We start from the raw sequence: 20,467 nt of genomic DNA, 5'->3' as shown, positions 1-20,467 counted from the left end.
CCTCCAATCTAAACTGAGATGGACAAGGAATATGCGGGTTTCCCGAGGCACTTTACGCATCAAAATTCACCCGGTTTCAACCAGCAATAAGACGAGCTTATTGCCGACATAATCATCCAGGCCTTTCATTAGTACCAGCATTATATGCCACAATCCTGAGCACGAGCGCTTGTGTGAAGTGCCCCCGTAGGCGCGGACTCGTTTTCCATGGCGGGTCGTGCCCTCGTCGTCGCTTGGGGGAGGCGAAGGGCCACACTTTATATTGTTAACATATATTAAATGAACTATGTCCTCTCAAAATTACCTTTCGTTTGTACTATTTGGTTTTTTCTAGCTTTCCGATATTGATTAGATTGAATCAGCTCAGGGATCTGACTGTCAGCCTATCTTGCTATTATATATTATTGACTACATGATATTCTCCTCGAGAGGCTACCTAGTTTAGATATGAACACTATTCGTTTTATCTACTAGTATCGAGCCGTTACACAGGATATACTAGCTCAGAAGACTGCATGCAGCCCACGGCCGCGAAAGCCTGAGGGATTTACTACTACTACTCTCAAACCTGATGGTAGCATCAGATTGTTATGTCAGACATAGACCAAAAACATCAAAACTACAAATCAGTCCGCTCATGCCATTCGGCACCTATCACATCTCCTGACCATTTCTCCTTTTCATCTTCAACCACCGCATCGGCAATCTTTTCGGCCAGCGCATCTAATTCCAGTTAGACATCAGGCTCCAAAATAGGGAGGTAAATAGGATAACCTACAAATAGCACTTTGTATATGACTCGGAGGGAGGAACGGTAGGGCCCTGGAGAATATATTAGTCCCCGTCTCAGGCTTGGTATTCGGAGTATGTATGGGGGGAAAAGTCAACATACGAAGCATCAACAACCCTCACTCCATTAATCCCGATCACCCGTGCCTTACTATCCACAACGGCTTTGCTATCCGGCGCCTCCGGATCCCCCATTGCACAAGACGCACCGGCATGGTAGAATGCCAGTCCGTCTTGCTGGATATACTCGAGGATCTCTGCATCAGTCTGCACTTGATGTTTACCAGGGTAGGCCTCTTCACCAAGAAGCACAGGGGCTAACTCCGGGACCGCGAAGATCTCCCGGATGCGCTTGAAGGCGGCGATTGCAACTTGCTTGTCTGTCCAAGAACCCAGCGTATTGGGGTGTATCACAGGATGGTTGTTTGTGTCTGCCGAACGGATCGTCACATTGCCCACCGAGACGGGGGCTACAAGGGCGGCGGTGATGGATGCGTACTGGTAGCCGTCTCTGGGCTGCCTGCCCATTGGGTCATCGAAATTGCCGAGATACATGGGCGAGGCAATATACTTGAGCTCGTTAACAATGATCAGATTTTATTAGAAAGGGGGGGGGGGGAGGGGGCTCACTTCAACCTCTGGCCAGTCGTCCGGGAATGCTGCAAGATCATCCAGAGCGTCTGCGGTGAACGTTGTTCGCAAACTATCAGGGATCTTTTCAAAGGCACCAAAGTCACCCGCATTGGCGGTTAATGGTCCTTGCTGGTGCTTTCTATAGTCATCAACGTACAGTCGAAGCATTCTGAAGCCATCGTTGGCCCATTCAGTCCAGGTTGGGACGTTGACGCGGTACGCGGCTCCAAACCAGACATGGTCAACCAGATTCTGTCCGACGTAGGGACTCTCATGCACGATTGGAATACCAAGGGACTCTAGCGTATCTGCGGGGCCGACGCCCGACACCATCAGTAGCTGAGGGGACTGGAACGCTCCAGCGGAGAGTACCACTTCCTTGTCGACGGAGAGGGTATACTCGGCACCGTCCATCTCGACCACTATTCCTGTTGCGGTTTTCGCATGGTCAAAGAGGATTCTCTTAGCTAATGTCTCAGTGTACACAGTCAGGTTTGGCAGATCCTGAGACTCATCCAAATATGTGTTCTCAGACGATGCCCGTTCTTGCGTCTCCGCGATGACGGTGAGTGGGAAATACTGCGACCCGATAACCTGGCCGCTGTTGAAGTCACCCACATCGCCAATGCCAACTGCCTTCATGGCTTTTTGAATCCAGCTGCAGAAGTTAGCTTGAGACGGCTCGAGTTCATGGTCCCCAGGGTAATTATGAATTACCTTGAGATGGGAGACGCCCAGTTGGCGTAAGTCACCGTCAACGGACCGCCATCTGTAGAGAAAGCATCGGCGTTGTATCGCGGCGTGGCATTAGCAGCTCGCCGAATGGGATCTGGCGCTGTGAAATTGGTGCTTTTCTTGAAGTACAGTTCGAAGCGAGACCATGCGTAGCTCTGGTCTCCAACATCGTCGGCCCATTTCTGAAATGAACCAGCGGGTGCTCGTTGGTATATCATCGCACTGTTCCCGTTAACATCATATGTCATGCGATCAACCTCCCCAAAATCAAGTACGTGAATTGAAAGACTTACTTGCGTGCACTAGAGCCTCCCAAACACTTCCCACGCGGATAACCAAACACCCTTCCTCTCATACCTGGCTGAGGCTCGACTTGAAACCCCCAATCATTAACCGCATTGTTTGCAAACCCAAAGGCCGGAGTGGACGAGATCACCAGCTCAGAGTCCTCGTACCAGCCGCCTGCCTCGACAATGGCGACATCGTACCCAGCCTGCGCCAGTCGGGTTCCCATGGGAATGCCGGCTGTGCCCCCTCCGACAATCACATAGTCGAAAGAGTTGTTCCCAGTGCGACCGGTGATGAAGGCCTCTGCCAGGACAAGTAGAAGAAGCACAAGGAAGGGCGAGAGCATTTCTTTAATTTTTTCACTTCTTCAAAGTGAACTTCGGAGAAAGCATTTGTGGTGGTGCGGTTGACCTAATTAATAGAACCTTTTTTTTTTTCAACAATTCTTTACTATGTATCCATCTTGGTTTGGATTTTTCAGATGATAATTCATTCCATTCACATCCGTGTCCATAAATGTCCGCTCTGAGGAGAGCATTCAAATTCGGAGTACACTGGTGCATGCATAGCCTTGCTCATCTTTTCCGTACAATTGACCGCTGAAGGAATAGTCTAGTCTTGGCCTCCAAATTTATTGACTCCAGCGAAAAATAATTGAATTCATCTTGGACCAAAATGGAGATGAACAGCAGACTACAAACTACCTCCAACTCCGATGTTGTTGTACATCATAAGGACCATCGGAGTTGGATTGTCGACGGAGAAGACGGGCAGTGTTCACAGCGCATAATTGTTATCCAACGCGTGGTACATCGTTATAACTTATTATATTACTGGCGTGATATCAGCCGTGTTCATCAACTCAAATGATTTACAACCGAGTGAAGTCTACCGCAAATTCTCTGTTTCGCACACCCTTTCTCTACAAACCAATACCAAGTCAGAAAAGATGGGTCCAATTAGTCCAACCATCGTCCCCACTGGTGGCCTCGTCCTGGTCACGGGAGTCAATGGCTTTCTCGCCTCTCACCTGGCCCTGAACCTTCTTGAACGCGGCTACAAAGTACGAGGCACGGTGCGCTCCCATGACAAAGCCGACTGGATCCGAGAAGCCGTGACAAAACGCTACCCCAATGCCTCCTTCGAGGTGGTGGTTGTTCCCAACATTTCTGTTCCGGGGGCATTCGACGATCCCGTGCAGGGCGTCGACGGTGTCGCCCATGTAGCCAGCGACCTGTCATTTGGCAACGATCCCAACAAGGTCATCACGCCCATGGTGGAGGGCCTGAGCAACATCCTGGCCAGCGCCGCCAAGGAGCCCAGCGTCAAGCGCTTCGTGCTCACCAGCAGCGCCATTGCCGCTCTGACTCCACAGCCCGGAAAGGAAATCCATGTCGACGTCAACTCATGGAACGACAGCAGCATCGAAGCCGCGTGGCGGCCTGCGCCCTACGAGCCGGAGCGGTGCTGGGACGTCTACGCGGCACTGAAGACGACCACCGAGCGCGAATTCTGGAAATTCGCCGAGCAGCACAAGCCTGCGTTTGTCTTCAACTCTGTGCTGCCGGATTTTATCGTCGGTCCTATCATCCACGCCAAACAGAATGGTAGCACCGGACGCTGGGTCAAGGAATTCTTCGATGATCCGGTCAACTACTTCAAGCCCCTGCAGACTTTCATCCCGCGCCACTTTGTCGATGCTACAGATGTCTCGGTGTTGCATATCGCTGGATTGACGCATGAGGACGTGCAGTCAGAGCGGTTGCTGGCCATGACGGGCCCGTTCAACTTTAACAGTTGGCTGAGCGCATTTCGCAAGATTGATCCGAGCAAACCCTGGCCCGCGGATGATCCAAATCAGGTCCATGATCGCAGTATCGTTGACACTGCCAGGCCCCAGGAGCTGTTGAAACGGTACGGTCGTGTGGGATTTACCTCTTTCTTTGAGACCGTGAAGGATAATTGCTTAAACAGTGATCCGGAGTGGAAGCGGTCGAACTTTCCTTAACTGGTGCTCTTAGACGGACTAGGAATATGTATGTAAAGATGGATTGACACCAATGAGAGCATGGAGATTATGTCGAGTATCTTCTAGTCAACAAAAATACACTTGAATCAAGTTACCACCGTTAGAAAACCTCCAGATGTTATACCTCCACCGCATTGTTCTAGGAGTGTTCAGGGCGCCTTCTCGTTTTGCTCAAGTCAGGGCAGTCTAGGTATCATCCTTCCCCCAGCCATTCTCCATATCTTTTTTATTTTACTTTTTCGCTTTCATCTCATCCGAATTAATCAACCGTGTGGCATATTCGCCACCATGTCTTGGTTCATGCAGCGTTATTGCTACAATCATTGTATGAAGCGTATGCTTATAAAAAATCTCGATTAAAAACAATCTTAATACGTATCGATTTTCATTTCACGAAACACAATAATTAACGGGGAACTAAAGATGTCTTATACATAGCAAATCTTCATCTAAACGATTTTCCATTTGTATTGCATCATCGCAGTCTGCCCATCCCATCCTATCCGGGCCCTACTCAAGCACTCTGACTACCCTCCTCGACCTCCTTGGCCTTCTTCGCTCTCTTCCTCCGTTCATCCTTGATCAAAAACATTAGACTCAGCAACAACCCCAAGCCAGCCAATCCAACCTCAAAGTAAAATGCCGCGCGATATCCTCTCTTCTTATCCTCGTGTGTATCACCACCATTCTTGATCTCCCTCTCCACAGTTCCTGCAAACCCCAGTCCCAAGGAAATACTATAGTTAACTAGCGTCATTACCACGCTGGCGCCGATTCCCTGATACTTGGGTGATACCGCGTCCGAGAAGATAATCGTAGCCGCGGGGAATGACGAGTCCATGCCCACACAAATAATCAGCACACTCCAGAAAAAGTTTCCCCAGTATATCTGGTGCGCTGGCATGGTGGCTACCAGAATCGATCCGATCAGATACGAAATCATTCCGACGACCATGATCCATGCTGCGGAGACCCGACCGAGGAGCTTGCCTACTGCCAACGCGGAGGCTAGGCCAGAGGGGATGACAGGGCTGTACCATGCTGCCAGAAGTAGGGGGCTGACATTGGTCATATCCATGACGAAGACTGCGGCGTAGTATACCTGATTTTTTTCATTAGCGCGGGTTCTTCTAAATAACAGTATAGCCAGTTGTGGTGATTCCCACTTACCCATATTCCGAACACAGCCCATCCACATGCCGTGCAGCCAAGTACAAAGGCAATGTCCGCGTTGAACGCGGAAAGCGGCAGAATTGGGTTTGCAGCCCAGTACATTTCAACCCAGAAAAATGCAGCACCAAACACGAACCCAAGGATCAGACACACATAGACGTATGGCTGCTGCCAGCCCACTCCCGCAGCCTGGTTCCATGCAAAGTTGATAAGAATCAGCGAAGCAACACCAGTCATACACCCCAACGGGTCGAGATGCATGATCTTCTCACGGGTAGTCCTCCCAGACGGAGGGGACTTGGGCTGCGGTGGAATCGCCCACGATGAGAAAACAGCCAGACATGCCAGTGCAATTGCTGCACTCCAATATGCCCAGGGCCACCAGGCAAGGGCAAACAGACCCCCCGTTGCAAAACCCGAGATAGCACCAAAGGGAGCACTGCCACCGAAAAAAGCAAAGGCCATGTTCTTGCGTGGGCCGGGAGCATACGACTGGCCCAGGATGGCAATGGCATTGGGCAGCGTCATGGCAGGCCCCATACCCTGGAAGACACGGGCGATGATAAATAGGATCTGGTCTGAGTAAACGGCTAGTCCGGTTACCAGCGTCCAGAGGGCGTACCAGCTCATGCCGATGATGAACATCTTCTTGTGGCCGAAGTCGTCACCCAGACGGCCGGCGATCAGCACAAATGTGCCAATTGTCAAGCTGTAACCAGCGATGAGCCATGAGAGATCGTTGGAATTGGTCAAGTTGTACCACTCGCCAATAATGCGCACAATGTCCATGGATTGACCGAGTCCCAGCTGATTGGTATACATAGCTGAGCAAATGGTGGCGATGAAGATGATCTGGCGAGGGAAGGAAAGGGTGTTGGCAATGTAGACATGTTCGTCCTTACTTTCGGGCATTTTCTCATCTACAAGGACGGCTGATGTCACGGTAAGCTATTAACTCTTGTCTTCTTAGTTGGAGAGAAGAATGAACTCACCCTCCGATATCTCTTCCTTCTGATTCGACTCTGCAGCCATGATGAAGTCCGTACGATGGATTGAAAATGACAAAAGAGATAATTCAGAATAGAATGAAGACGAAGAGAAGAAGGCATGAGGACATGAAGTAATTTAAAGCGATTGGTCAACGATCTACGCTTCCTAGGTGAAGTGCTGTGTTTACTCATCGACCATCTAACTCCGGGCTCAACGACCACCAACTCCGGGCGGTGGCTTAGGACTGCTCTGCCCGGAGGAGATGGTCTTGTTCTGGAACCTCATATCTAGTAACATTATCCCCCCCCCTCTCCGGCGGTCTTTGTTGTGATTGTCTTTATCCAAGCCGGATAATCAACAACATGATATTTAACATACTGTCCTGTTTGTACTTACTGGTCCTAACCAGCCATGCTCTCCAACCAAAGTATTCCACCTGGATGCTGGAGAGCATTATCTCTCGCAGTGAAGGAATCAATCCAGCCGATGGGCTGCTCGGCGTAATCCAGAAGGTGAGCCTTTCATCAATGAGTAAAAAAGAACAATTCTCAAGAAAAGGACAGGGATTGTTTCAAGAATCCCTCCATGCAGTTATCCAACGCTCTACCGACGCCGCACAAATCGCCAAATGGAGTGCCTATCACCGCCAAAGCGTAGACACCAACATCGGAGACCTCCTCAACGCATCCGCCTCATCACGCCATCTCTCCCTCGATCGGCTGTGTATCGGTCGATCTATATTGTCCGTACAACTCACTCACTTACCCACTTCTAACATCACCTACTGACATAACCGCATGTAAAGAGAGGCGCATCTTGACACTCCGCTGCACCGCCAAACACTCAAGTCGCTCCGACGTTCACTAGATCTGCAATATCGCAACGAAAACTCCGGATTCTGGTACTTCGTTGACCCGCCGCCTCCATACGAAGCATATGGCAATCTCTCCTACAGCGATGGGATGTACGCCTTTGCTCCGTTTGCTACTCTCTACGGATTTATATATGGTGATGAGAGCACCAACCTTGATACTGCGCTGCGGCAACTTCAACTTCTGTACGAAAATAGCGTACAAGCGTCTACTGGGCTTATCTTGCACGGGTACGATGCGTCGAGGGGTGCGCCATGGGCAGATCCTATGACGGGGGCCAGTCCCATCCTCTGGGGTAGGAGTCTGGCGTGGTATATGATTGGGGTGGTCGATACCCTTGAAATCGTGGACAGGCTCTCACCATCAAAGGACAGAAAGATTAAAATGGAGGAGGTATTCCAGGGTATCCTCGATATTTTCCAAAGACTGGCACACGGCACCGTACGGATGATTCTGGATTCGACTCGGGTGACGGGTCGGTATGCCATTTGGCAGGTGATGGATCGACCTGGGGAGCCTGGAAATTTTGTCGAGGCGAGCGCCAGTGCCATGATTTCCTTTGCGTTGGCCAAGGGAGTACGGTTGGGTTACTTGTCCGGAGAGACGGGACATCAGGAGTTGTTTTTGCAGAATGATGTGCAGTTGAAAGAGCATTTTTGGGGTGCCAAGGTGATGAGCGTTGCGCGAGCGTTGTATCAGGATGTGCTAGATCACTTTGTAGTGGAGGATGAAGAGAATGGTAGCCTTCAATTCCATGGTACGAGTATTATTGCCAGCTTGCACGAGGAGAAACTGGATTACGAGGTAAGTAGTCTTCTCCGGGTCCTGGATGTCGCTAAAAACTTCCTTAGTATTATACGCATCGCGCTGTGATGACGAATAGCTTGATCGGAACGAGTGCGTTTGTGCTGTCGAGTTTGGAAATGGAGCACTGAGTTGATATCTGGTAGCTATGCAGATGATGGCGCGGATATATAGCCAGAAGATGTAATAAGTCAAAGGAAGTAAGCAGAGTGCAGACAAAACAGCTGATTCTCAAAAAAAAAAAAAAAAAAAAAAAAAAAAGGGACCATGACACATATATGTCGAACCATTCCCACGGTTCGATGATGACAGATTAATTAGGGCAGTTCTGTAATGTTGACTCGCGCGATTTGAGTCATGATGAATCCGTACTCGACCGAAAAAAAAAAAAAAAAAAAAAAAAAAAAAACAACAACAAAGGTATATCAACTAATCAGACAGAAATAGGACGAGATAGAAAAAATATAAAGACATAACTTATTTAAATATTATTATTTCCGTTCCATTTTCGCGAAAAACAAGTCTTGACTATGTAGCTTCCAGATCAGGCAGCCTTCTGACCCTGCAAATCCCATCGCACACGACCAACACCCCCCTGGCCAACCATCCACACTTCACGATAATCATCCTGATCTGACCAAACAAAATTGTTGACCGTAAAATTCGTTTGCACCCTGGCAATCAGGTCACCATACTCATCCATTACGCTCAATCCATTCCCAGTAGCAGTAACCACCCACCCATTACGAGCGACCTTGAGTCCATCCGGCACGGTGCCGATAGCATCGTAGTGAATGGGCCGTTTGTTGGTAATGGCGCGGCCATGATCGGTGAGATCAAACTTGTACACGGTGCGCTTGCCGGTCGTGTTGAACAGCAGGCCTGACACTCCCGGGCTGGGCATATCGAGTGAGATGGGCGCTGATTGACCCGCCGCTTCTGTGTCGGTGATGTAGATGTGTCTCCTATCGGGGCTCATGGCGATGCCGTTGGGTGAGCGCATCTCATCATTCACCACAACTGTAGAGCCTGTGACGGGATCGAAGCGATATGTGGCGGATTTGAGCTGCGGTGCGGTGTCTGCGACCTGCAGCCACCAGGAGTAGTAGGGCACGGTGAACCAGACGAACCCGGTGACGGGGTCCACAATGACATCGTCGCAATCGGTGAAGGTGAGTCCGTAGTAGTTGTTCAGCAGGGTGGAGGTGCGGTTGGTCCAAGGATCGAACGTGATAATGCCTGGACGTTGGCTGGTGGCATTGCTGCCGGCGACGGAGTAGTAGATCAGTCCGTCGTGGTAGAAGCCGCCGTTGGGCACATAGATAGGAGGATTTGCCTTGAACTGAGACAGCGTGTATGGCTCGGCATTCAGATCGATGACGAATTGCTCCAGGATGGGTGACAGTTCCGAGAAGAAGATCTTGTTCAGTCCCGGGACAAAGGTGGGCGATTCGTGCAACGCCCATGGACTTACGGCGAAGATAAAGTCCACACTGGGCGTCTCTCCCAGCAATTGACGACCGCGAGTCTCATCAAAGACCAAAAAGTTAGCCGAGGCCACCTGCGTCCAGGAAGTGGATTCCACCCCTCCGATCTCAATGTCGGCAAGATTGTTGGCAAAGGTGCCGTTAGGCGACTCACGCCAGAAGGGATACGGCAGGTTGGCTGCATGTTGGTTGACACACACGACGCCAGGCGCAATACACGGACGAGCCAGTCCATCGATCGTCTTGCCTGGTGCCAGGGGTCGCTGCTGGTACTGGCGTGGCTCCAGGACGACCATGCCGGCCACGATGGCGGCATTCACAGCGATGGCGAGAATGCTCTTCATCTTCCTCAGTGGTTTGATGTAAAGATGGAGGGTCTAGACATGAGGCGATATCTCTTCTATATACAGCAGTAGGCAATATTATTAATTGGACACGTATTTTCAGGAGGCTTTCGGAGTTGCATGGTCGTCGTCGCTGCTTCCCCGGCGCCATGTATGAAATGGTCATGTTCTCCTAATTGGCGACTAGAGCGCTCTACAAGACCATTCAATTATGTATTATTGGTGTTACCTATTAGTTATTATCATCTGCAAATTCATCATCATTAGTAAACGAGTATTATAGACCAAGTCTAACGTCCTCTGGCTACTACGGACTCTCGTCAGTGGCCGCCGCCTCATATGTACAGTCTCCCGGATGAGAGCCTTCTTCTCATCTGATGTCCAATACTAGATGTACACATGTAGTACGTATGTTTTCAATAGTCTATACACATTTATTTCCCCATCCGCTGGCACCAGTAATCCCCCTGGCCGCATCTCGAGCATACTGGGCCATCAGCGCATCCATGAGCACTAACGCAGTCATTGCCTCGACAATGGGCACCGCACGAGGCACCACACATGGATCATGGCGCCCTTTGGCTTCGAGCACACTATCTTGTAGCTGGTAATTCGCCGTAGACTGTGGCCGACCGATCGTGGCGGGCGGTTTAAAAGCCACGGTGAAGTAGATAGCGCTGCCATTAGAGATTCCCCCCTGTACGCCGCCCGAGTGATTCGTCTTCGTTACCAGTACCCGATTCTGTCGGACAAAGGGATCATTGTGCGCTGACCCAGACATGACACACCCGGCGAAACCGGATCCGATCTCGAATCCCTTAGTGGCGGGGATACTCAGCATTGCATGCGCCATTTTGGCCTCGAGTTTATCGAAACAGGGCTCCCCCAATCCCGTGGGGACATTGCGGATGATGCATGTCACGGTGCCACCGATACTGTCGTGCTCGTCGCGGAAGCGCTCAATCACGCGTATCATGCGCTGCGACGCCTCCTGGTCCGGACATCGAACGGGTTCGAACTGGTCCACGATGGACCGGGTGATGCCTTTGAGCCTCTGTTGGAACTCAGGATTGATTCCGCTAGGATGTTCAGGAGTAGGGGGGTTGAGATATTCTCTGCCCACCGAGGAGACGAAGGCGACGATTTCGACATTATGGACCAGACGCAGATATTTGTCTGCGATGGCCCCGGCTGCTACCCTGCCTGCGGGTTTGGATAAGTCTCTGCTCGGGGGTCATGGTAGATCAGCTCACCTATCGTCTCGCGTGCACTGCTCCGTCCACCTCCACTGCTGGCTTTCACGCCGTATTTCTGGAGATAGGTCAGGTCGGCATGTCCAGGTCGAGGAAAGACCTCCATTGTTTGACCCCCGTAGTCCCTTGGACGATGGTCTTCATTGCGAACCATGATAGCAATGGGGGTGCCAAGGGTATGCCCAAATTCGGTGCCCGAGTGAATCTCCGCGCGATCCTTTTCATTGCGCGGAGTGGTGAGTACACTCTGCCCCGGTCGTCGACGAGTTAGTTGAGGTTGGATATCGTCCTCTGTTAATTGCAGACCGGGAGGACAGCCGTCGACTATGCAGCCGACAGACCGGCAGTGAGACTCGCCATAACTAATAGCTTGTCAGAGACATCAGACAAGTATAAGAGAAAAGGGATACATACGTAGTGACTCGAAAGTACTGACCCCACGTAGACATCTCGGTTGCCCATGTATCACTACCCTCTGAGGGCCGTAACTGTAGATCGTTTTAAAGAGTAGTGTCCATTCATTCGAAAGTACGACCAAAAGAGCAAGGACCATCTACTCCGATACCTGAGTCAGTCAAGGTGTAGGTCTACTAAGATAGCTAGTCTGTTAGCTATGGCGCTATGAGGGCCGATCTTTACTAACGACCGTTTTCCTCCGGCGCCAATAGATTCCCTACTCATTAAATCCGGATGATCCAGGGTAGACCCTGGTTTAGTTTCTATCATACCTCTGTGAATGCAGAAACCGAGTATGGAAACGAGGGGTGTTAGGTCAGAGCCTGTTGAGGCTGTAGTAGACGTATGGAATGTACATTATCCTACACTCTACTTGGAGCAAATATCATGATACCCAAGAGACAGTTTCAAACTTGTGTTCTATTAATCGCGACCTGGGTCATTTGACAGGTCCCAAGCTGTAACTAGTGACCAGCATACACACATAGAGGAGTGATATAAAATTACAAAACACCAACCCCCTACCGGTGTCCGTTCGCCTTCGACTTAAGTGGACGGACATGATCGAGAAACGACCGAACGACGGTTAAGGCCTGCATGTAAGACAGTCGCGGATCACAAAGAGTCCGATAATTGTGCGTCAGCTCCTCCTCGGAGTATGTATCCCAACTGTCCACGCACTCCGTGACAAATTCACCAGTCTGTTCAAGATGAAGGCCCCCCAGGAAGGACCCGTGGACTTGATGTACATGGTACGTCTGGAGGATCTCGCGCACGATCGTATCCACACACCGGGTCTTGGTTCCGGACGGCGTGCTTTTGGTATTGCCATGGCAGGGATCGCACATCCACACCGGTCTGTGCCCTGCTTTTCGGACGGCGTCAATGAGAGCTGGAAGCACTGTGTCGACGCGGTCAGTACCCAGTCGTGTAATCAACGTCACTCGACCCGCCTGTGTTCCTGCCGCGTCCCGTGGATCAAGAAGGGAGTCGAGGAGCTCAGTCAGCTCCTGTGGTTGCATACTCGGACCTATCTTGACTCCGATTGGGTTGCGGACGCCGCGAATATACTCAATGTGAGGGCCGGTGAGTTGGCGAGTGCGCTCGCCAATCCAGATGAAGGTGGCAGAGGTGTTGTAGCGGCCGCGCGTAAGTGCACTCTCGTAGGGCAGATGCAGCGCCTCGTGTGAGGTGAAGATAGGCCCCTTCCTCTGGCCCAGCTCCTGCAGGAGGTCGTTGGCCAACAGGTCGCGATCCGGAACCATGGCACCCGACGGGGGACCGGGCAGGGATGGACACGATTCCATGAGGTCTAGGGTCGCCCGCGCATAGAAGTATCCCAGCAGGAGACGGTTAGGATCGGGATCTCGGTCATGCACATGCATGCCATTGACGTTCTCCCCACGGAAGCTGTACACCTGCGAGCCATTGGGAAGCGTCTCAGTGGGGGCAGATCGCGGTTTGGCATACTGCCCTGCAATCCTCCCCACTGTTAACACGGGCAGCTGCAGCATGTCGCTGATTAGATGCGACTGTTCGTGCAGCAGCTTCACCTTTTGCTGCACGACCGACGGCCTCACATCCTGAAAGCTCTCCGCACAGTCGCCGCCTTGGAAGATGAATGCCTGCCCTAGAGCAGCCGCCGCAAAGTGTTGTCGGGCCAGCTCGATCTTAATTGGGCTCACCAGTGGCGGCAGTGAAGCGATCGTGTTGCAAACATCGTCGTGTGCTTTGGGGTTTTTATAATCGATGTCCTGAGCGATTATCGGACATTTTCGCCAGCTCTGAGGAGTCCAGACATCTGGCTGGGTAAACTCATCCAGCATTCGAAACACCATCTTCGATAAATATATATATATATATATGAGCAGTGGGAACAATAAATTGGAAGCCAAATTGGTTAACTTGTGTTCTGATTCAAAATATAAGACCACAGAGTTGGTGACAGACGCCGTCCCCCGACCGAAACAGTATTGAGGGCACAGAAATAAATAGGTACGAAAAGATATGATTCCCTGAATAGAACCAATACCCTCAATGCTAGGCTGATACTCTTCGAATTTACCAAGCCTCATTCATCCTGCACGGGTGCTGCAGAAAGTCCATATAATCCCCGGTGGCCATCCGGGTCCGGTCGGAGTCCCACCAGCCCTGAACGGAGCTGACGGTCGTTGTCTCGACCTTACGCACATAATTTACCTTTCCTATGTGCCTATCAGGCCAGGAAATGGCTGCAGGCATCACTTTCCTTGGATTTCTTCAGACGTGGGGCAAGTCGGAACTTTGTGGTGATAAGCTTCGAAGTGGGCTTGATGCAATGCAAGATTGGTCCAGAGGCAATGGAAGTCGTTACCCTGCATTACAAAGGCAAAGGTAACGGAGTTTGGATGTCTACAAGCACCACCTAAGAGCATTCGCTGCGATCTCACGGCATGGACTCAGCGGAGCCTTGTCAAGTGCATACGAACTCCGGTCACAGTCGGCGGCATTGCACCGTGTTTGGCCTGGAGAAGCTCATGCGTGATAGGAGTTGCAAGGTTTGCAGTCGCAGATATGCAATGCCAAGGTGAGAGGAGCGCTGGTATACCTGTGCTGTAGCTGTGTGTATTTAAGCTCCCACTACTTCGCAGCGATATGACGGGCGAGGTAGAAACTACAACGACGTTCACAACGCCTTTTAACAGTTGCTCTGCTATACTCTCATCTATATAGATCACGTCTATACTTGCAACTACTTGCCTAAGCGGTTAATCATGATCTTTGAATCCAAGTTCCCTCTACCCCCGGTTCCCAATACGGATGTCTTCAATTACATCTTCCACCATGGCCGACGTCCATATCCATGGAGTCGTGTGTTGTATCGAGACGACCGAAAGGGAGAAACCCTCACATTAGTGGAGCTCGAGGAGAAAAGTAGGCGCTTTGCCGATCTCATGCGTTCTGAGTACGACATCCAACCTAGGGATGTTGTCAGTATCCTTGCCAAGGATAAGGTATGTACAGTAGGATACGCTCATTCTCAGTTGCTTTGCATGCATTACTATCCCTCCATACTAATGAACGCAGATCCAATATCCCATCGCATACTTTGCTGCGTTGGCTGCTGGAGCCACAGTAGCTCTCATTCCCGTGCAACAGGAGATGTCCGAGACGGATATTGCTACTCGCTTGCTAGAATCGCATGCCAAGCTGCTTATCACGGACAGCGACCTATTGGTTCTGGCCGAGGTATCAGCGAACCTGGCTGGCGCCACCCGGCTGATTACATTGGACCACACAGCAGGTCAACTCTGGGCATCGTTGGACACTCTACTTCTATGCGGAAAGCCTGACGCGGACCTCTTCCGGCTGAAGTCCGAGGCGGAGGCTGCAGAGAATGATGCCTTTCTCAATCGAACGAGCGGATCCACGGGTAGGGTTAAGTCAGTGTTGACCAGCCATGCGCACTTCATTGCCAGCATGGAGGGCACCATTGGTACGATACCGGACAACACAGATCCTAGCCAGGATGTGTGGCTCTCGCCACTCTCACTGGGATTCTTCATCAATGCCAAGCTGCACATGGGGCTCAACATCCTATTGGGTATCCCCGTGGTCCTGATGCAAGGCAGCCTCGATGAGACCACGGTGGATATAATCGGGCGCCACCGCATTACATTTCTGTTCATTACTCCACCCATTGCAGCCCGCCTGGCACGGGCCGACCTGCATGGAATGAAGGTGGATGTCAGCAGCATCAAGTGGCTGCTCACAGCTGGCGCGCCGATGCATGAGAATCTTCGGCAAACAGTGTCAGAGCGATTCAATGGTGTGCATCTGGACCTGGAATGGGGCACGTCAGAGACAATGTTAATCGCCGTGCAACGCGACGAGTACTCGCGCCGCAGCGGGTTCAGCGGCACCCTGGTGAACGGCATGCAGGCCAAGGTCATCAGTACGGGTACCGGGCGAGAACTTGGACCCGGAGAGTCCGGAGAGATTCTTGTGCGCAATCAGCTCTGTCGTTTCCGAGGCTACCAGGACAATGAGGAGGCTAATCGCGACTTTGATGTGGAGGGTTGGTTTCACACAGGTGACTACGGCTATCTGGATGAGGACTGCAACGTCTTCATTATTGACCGCATTAAAGAGCTGCTCAAGGTGGGTGAGGGGTATGGCACGCACATCTCAGCCGCGGAACTGGAAGCCGTAGTTTTTGAGCATCCGGCCGTGGCCAGCGTCGTGGTCGTGGGTATTCGCAACGAGTTCACGCAGCTAGATGAGCCAAATGCCTTCATTATCCCCAAGCCTGAGCATGCGCAGGGGCGCCAGCCTCTGGTACAGTTGGAGCAGGAGATTCTGCAGTTCGCTAGCACCAAATTGACGGGGCTGAGGAGGTTGACTGGGGGAGTTCGATGTCTGTCGCATTTTCCCACTACGGGATTCAAAATCAATCGCAGGGAGCTCAAGCGAATGGGCCATGCGACGCCTATCGACATGGCAAGTAGTGTGGCTTTTCCGGCAGAACAAACTCATGTACAGTTTGTTTAATGCTGACTGCCATCGTGTTTGATGCTTGGCGTATATTCTATTATGTTGTTACCACATGTTATGCCACATCCCCGAGTAAGACAGTCACTGTATACATCTTTGCGTCTATAGGATAGCCCTTTTCCCTATCGTGATTTTCCATAAAACATAGTCCCTGTTGATCCATGTAACTGGTCCATATAATTCCGGTCGCCCACAATGAGAAAAAGACATTATCCACCGATAAACGCAGTCTGTCGTTAAAATCTTAGTAATATTTTGAATTAATTTAACAATACCTTGATAATTATAAATATAATTATAACAAATTGAAATATTTGTAAAGAGACTTACAAATTTTGCAGTACTGAGGTCAAACCAACAAGTTAAAAAAAATACTTGACAAGTATTAAGGATAACTGATCACTATTCTGTTAAGTAGGTAAAACTATCAATGTTAAATACACTATTTATATTGCATTGATATACTTCCTCTCCGCGTTTCCCCTTCAGGCCCTTCTCTGAAAAACTGTTAAAACATCTAATGGTATTGTCACAACCTTGTCTCTCCCGTATCGTACCTAGGGTTTCTAGTTAGTATAGTCTCGAGATGGAGGCTCACCTAGTGTCTGCTCAGGTGCCTCCAAGTCTCAAGCGCGCAATCGATAGTCCGTAAGACAAGGGTTTGCTGGATATATCGCCCCCGCCAGGCTGCGTGCGTAGTAAATGGTTGGTAAAGTGACGAGTAGAGAAACAAGGCCAATCGAGAGTACGTACTCTCGATTGTTCGTTTAGTGCGGACGAGTCAACTAGAAAGGTAACCAATGCTGAATGACTTGTATTGATCGCGAAGGACTAACCTAAGTACGTGAGAGGAGGTGCCTTTATATATCCATTGCCCTGCGCCAGTGGTATACCCTTTGGTATGCCATTGGTATAGTCGTGGTAGATAATATACTGCCAAGACCGCATATTCGTATACCTCCATACACCCACCACGTGATTCCTGAGGCGTAGCCGTTTTTCGCATCAAAATAGCAATTTGCAATTCTCCCTTCTAAGAATCTTGCATATACTCGTCATCGTATGCTATCCAGTGGTTCCGCCTTGACTCCTGATTGATTGATGTATGTATGTATCTATTTAACGTCGAGGGTTGGGTCTTTCCACGAGTCCTTATCTAGGCAGCTAGTGTCACGGAGCATAGACATTCACTGAGCATGGACAGTCACTGAGCCTCGCTTAAACCCTTCGCACACATTAGATAGCTCGTCGCCGGCAGGCCTGCCTCTTTCCTTTTCTCTCCTCATGTTAGAATTTTGTCAGATAATCTACCAATATACTCATATTGCTCGGGACCGTCACAGCTAGTGACAAGTATAATTGATATAAAGAGAGAAGAAAGAAGGATGCACTGCAGTCTACAAGTATTGATATTTACTCACCTTTGTAATATGACTGTATTATCTGTAATCGGAGGCTGTGGGTGCACCCAATTTACACAATCCAATCCAACCCACACCAAATGGATTCTCCGAATCCATTGCGGGTTGAGTCCTCAAAATCCGAATCCACTGCGGGTCGAGAAAATCTCCTTCCAGTCCACACCGATGCGGATTTGGTGTGGGTTCGGAGCGGATTTTGCGGATTGTCCATGCCACTCTAATTCCTAGTGCTGTTAAACAGTATATTGGCTATGATGGCTCTATAGTCACCGTGTCTGAGCAAGCAGTGAAAGAGGAATTCAAGCGGCAGACAGGTGCCACGGTGCTCAACTAGGATAATGAAATGACCAACTCATGGATTCAACCTAGGTAGCTATCGACAAGAATAATTGACAACAGGAAGTAAGAAAGAAGTTAATGCTGCAAACATTGATAAGGCAAACAACGCACTTCACGTGACAGCCAGCCAACATGACCAGGCCGTCACACGCGGCACACGGGTCAGAGTAGATCACCTCGTATTCGACTACAGGGGAGGATTGGAACCCCTGTTCTGCAATGCTTGAGCCGGTGAGGGGTTGTGCTTGCTATCGGTTTCGTCGTCGGAGTTCCAACAACAAATGGCAATGGAAAATTGCTGTCGCTGTCTCCGAAAGAACTGCCCATGTCTGTCATCAACGACCACTCCCACGCCGGACAAAAGTGGACAGGCTGGAACGGGACGATTGAGATGCATGACCAACATCCCCCTGGTCTGCGACTATGTTCCCTATCTATCAGAATGCACCGGACTTGTGATTACCATGGCTGTGATAGTCTCGGACATCCGCGACGGAGTAGAGGGTTGAAGTCGTCCCTGTCGTTAATACCTGTATGATTTGATTTAAATGTCAAGAGATACACATATATAAGAGACACCGTTCAGGGTATGAGAAGGAAAATAGAGAAGTCTAGCACAACATAAAGTGGATAAAAGCATCGAGAATCCCAACATGGAAGCACCAATTCAACCCATGCCAATACATCTCCCTTCTGAGGGAAACAAACCTCAGGACGAATTCAGGGGAACCGAAGGGGCGTACTTGCTCCCCCACCATCAGGACGAAATTGAGCGCCTGCAGCGACAGCATTTCTTTATCAAGGCGGCGACCGATGATAAGCTGACCCCAATCGATTTGCCCATTGGGGCCCGGGTGTTAGATTCGGGATGCGCCGATGGTGAGTTGAGCCGCATAGGACACACAGAACGAATTAGACTGGGTATAACTAATTCGCGACTAATTAGGTACATGGCTCACAGATATGGCGAGCGCCGGACGGCCCGATCTGGACTTCTGTGGGATCGACCTGGGCAGTGCACTATTCCGCCCCGATCCCCGTCTTCATCTCCGGGAGCACGACATTCGGAAGCCCCTTCCAGAGTCATGGGGATACAAGAACAGTTTCGACCTGGTGCACCAACGGCTGCTGGTCTGGGGAATCGGAACGCACGAGTGGACAGCGGTGGTGACCAATCTGGCTGATGCGGTCAAGCCCGGCGGCGTGCTGCAATTGGTCGAAGCCGAATGGGTTCTTAGTTCGTACACGGACGAGCAGGTGCAGCAGAAGAAATTGGCCAGGGTGCAAGAGTGGTCGACAGAGTCATCCGGCATGGATGTTCACATTTGGAAGAAATTTCCGGATCTGCTCCTCTCGCTCGGTTTTTATGACATGAAGGTCCAAACCTACCCCCTGGGCTACGGTGCTACCTCCAAGAGACCCCAAGACCGCATCTGGACGGCAGAACTTCTGCCACAATCCTTTCGCCACCTGGCGCGGAAGATCCCTGGTAAGCTATCTAGTATCTAATCTTACCGGTGCCGTACTGACTGAACCAGCCGAGGGTATCCCTGGTGTGGCCCAAACCACCGAGGAGTATCTGTCGTGGTTGGATGAGCTAGTGAAGGAAATGAAGCAGATTGGATATACACCTAAGATCAGATGGTTGACCGCGCGAAAGGCATAGGATTCTTCACAATTATGCTTAGCTAATTGGGCTGCGTACACCTTAGCTAGTTAACGTGATCCACAAGTGATGTTAGTACCCACCGGGTCACGTGCTTGACCGCCCTCGCTTTCTGCCCAGTAGACATAGCTAGCCTGAGCCGATAGGCACCCAATCAAACCAACTATCCACACACACCAAAAGGTTATGAGCCCTCTTGCTCGTTAGGAGCGAAAGGAAAACGATTATATATGTGTTATTGGTTCCTTTAGCGAGGGATTTCTTGTTAGGCCGATCAGATTACATTTTAGCCTGCGAGAATTCATTGCTATCGTACGCTCAATCATCCCTGAAAGTGCCGCCCCGATCGGTAAACTCAGAAGACCATGAAATCGAGATATTCCCCAGATAACTCGACATTATGCCCCCAAAGAAGATGCCCCCAGTTCTCCAAATGGCGACTCCAGGCACCAAACAACGCAGAGCCAGCGACCTCTTTGGTGATGCCGCTGAAAGCTCATCCATCATGGATATAGACGACCAACCAACCCCAACACCAATCAATCTGGACCCAAACCGGTATACACAACCACAGGAGACCCAATCTCCTAGCCAGACTATTCAACCGCTTCCCGAAACGCCTCCTGCTCAAGGGGGGGGACGCGTCGAATCTGGG

General features: G+C 50.5%; 9 protein-coding genes across 9 annotated transcripts; 4 read left to right on the top strand and 5 right to left on the bottom strand.

Annotated features, from left to right (window-relative positions):
• Positions 1–521: 521 nt before the first annotated feature.
• ASPGLDRAFT_182486 (GMC family oxidoreductase) lies at positions 522–2,791 on the bottom strand (the record flags this gene model as incomplete). The annotated part of the gene is made up of 6 exons (XM_022543027.1): positions 522–723; positions 779–822; positions 893–1,359; positions 1,420–2,080; positions 2,140–2,379; positions 2,451–2,791. 6 exons carry the CDS (start codon positions 2,789–2,791, stop codon positions 620–622), a joined length of 1,857 nt encoding a protein of 618 aa, XP_022395221.1. The 3' UTR covers positions 522–619.
• A 329-nt stretch (positions 2,792–3,120) lies between these two features.
• Positions 3,121–4,545, top strand: ASPGLDRAFT_86462 (aldehyde reductase II; the record flags this gene model as incomplete). Its single annotated transcript, XM_022550388.1, has 2 exons — positions 3,121–3,252; positions 3,386–4,545. The coding sequence occupies 2 exons, from the start codon at positions 3,121–3,123 to the stop codon at positions 4,451–4,453; spliced, it is 1,200 nt and encodes a 399-aa protein (XP_022395220.1). The 3' UTR covers positions 4,454–4,545.
• A 356-nt stretch (positions 4,546–4,901) lies between these two features.
• On the bottom strand, positions 4,902–6,679 carry ASPGLDRAFT_1510868 (MFS transporter; the record flags this gene model as incomplete). Its single annotated transcript, XM_022542217.1, has 3 exons — positions 4,902–5,576; positions 5,645–6,579; positions 6,640–6,679. 3 exons carry the CDS (start codon positions 6,677–6,679, stop codon positions 4,989–4,991), a joined length of 1,563 nt encoding a protein of 520 aa, XP_022395219.1. The 3' UTR covers positions 4,902–4,988.
• Positions 6,680–6,999: 320 nt separating this feature from the next.
• Positions 7,000–8,444, top strand: ASPGLDRAFT_78157 (putative glycosyl hydrolase family 88; the record flags this gene model as incomplete). Its single annotated transcript, XM_022549947.1, has 4 exons — positions 7,000–7,149; positions 7,201–7,379; positions 7,443–8,313; positions 8,361–8,444. The coding sequence occupies 4 exons, from the start codon at positions 7,000–7,002 to the stop codon at positions 8,442–8,444; spliced, it is 1,284 nt and encodes a 427-aa protein (XP_022395218.1).
• A 368-nt stretch (positions 8,445–8,812) lies between these two features.
• On the bottom strand, positions 8,813–10,144 carry ASPGLDRAFT_78156 (SMP-30/gluconolactonase/LRE family protein; the record flags this gene model as incomplete). Its single annotated transcript, XM_022549946.1, has 1 exon — positions 8,813–10,144. The coding sequence occupies one exon, from the start codon at positions 10,142–10,144 to the stop codon at positions 8,858–8,860; it is 1,287 nt and encodes a 428-aa protein (XP_022395217.1). The 3' UTR covers positions 8,813–8,857.
• A 424-nt stretch (positions 10,145–10,568) lies between these two features.
• ASPGLDRAFT_40709 (chorismate synthase) lies at positions 10,569–11,846 on the bottom strand (the record flags this gene model as incomplete). The annotated part of the gene is made up of 3 exons (XM_022545256.1): positions 10,569–11,347; positions 11,398–11,759; positions 11,812–11,846. 3 exons carry the CDS (start codon positions 11,844–11,846, stop codon positions 10,569–10,571), a joined length of 1,176 nt encoding a protein of 391 aa, XP_022395216.1.
• A 528-nt stretch (positions 11,847–12,374) lies between these two features.
• ASPGLDRAFT_40708 (class II DAHP synthetase family protein) lies at positions 12,375–13,691 on the bottom strand (the record flags this gene model as incomplete). Its single annotated transcript, XM_022545255.1, has 1 exon — positions 12,375–13,691. One exon carries the CDS (start codon positions 13,689–13,691, stop codon positions 12,375–12,377), a length of 1,317 nt encoding a protein of 438 aa, XP_022395215.1.
• A 915-nt stretch (positions 13,692–14,606) lies between these two features.
• Positions 14,607–16,383, top strand: ASPGLDRAFT_138754 (AMP-binding enzyme domain protein; the record flags this gene model as incomplete). Its single annotated transcript, XM_022541638.1, has 2 exons — positions 14,607–14,846; positions 14,920–16,383. The coding sequence occupies 2 exons, from the start codon at positions 14,607–14,609 to the stop codon at positions 16,381–16,383; spliced, it is 1,704 nt and encodes a 567-aa protein (XP_022395214.1).
• Positions 16,384–18,641: 2,258 nt separating this feature from the next.
• ASPGLDRAFT_1208055 (class I SAM-dependent methyltransferase) lies at positions 18,642–20,012 on the top strand. The gene is made up of 3 exons (XM_022540177.1): positions 18,642–19,037; positions 19,108–19,635; positions 19,685–20,012. Exons 1-3 carry the CDS (start codon positions 18,800–18,802, stop codon positions 19,810–19,812), a joined length of 894 nt encoding a protein of 297 aa, XP_022395213.1. The 5' UTR covers positions 18,642–18,799; the 3' UTR covers positions 19,813–20,012.
• The last annotated feature ends 455 nt before the right edge of the window (positions 20,013–20,467 follow it).

Source organism: Aspergillus glaucus, assembly GCF_001890805.1.
Source record: "Aspergillus glaucus CBS 516.65 unplaced genomic scaffold ASPGLscaffold_47, whole genome shotgun sequence".
Classification (NCBI taxonomy): domain Eukaryota; kingdom Fungi; phylum Ascomycota; class Eurotiomycetes; order Eurotiales; family Aspergillaceae; genus Aspergillus; species Aspergillus glaucus.
The sequence above is the reverse complement of the archived record's forward strand: the minus strand, read 5'-3'. Positions and strand labels throughout refer to the sequence as shown.

Coding starts and splice junctions, on each gene's coding strand:
- ASPGLDRAFT_1208055 (XM_022540177.1), top strand. CDS start 18,800: ATGGAAGCACCAATTCAACCCATGCCAATACATCTCCCTTCTGAGGGA. Junction 19,038..19,107: donor CGCCGATGGTGAGTTGAGCC/GCATAGGACACA, acceptor CATGGCTCACAG/ATATGGCGAGCGCCGGACGG. Junction 19,636..19,684: donor CCTGGCGCGGAAGATCCCTG/GTAAGCTATCTA, acceptor TGACTGAACCAG/CCGAGGGTATCCCTGGTGTG.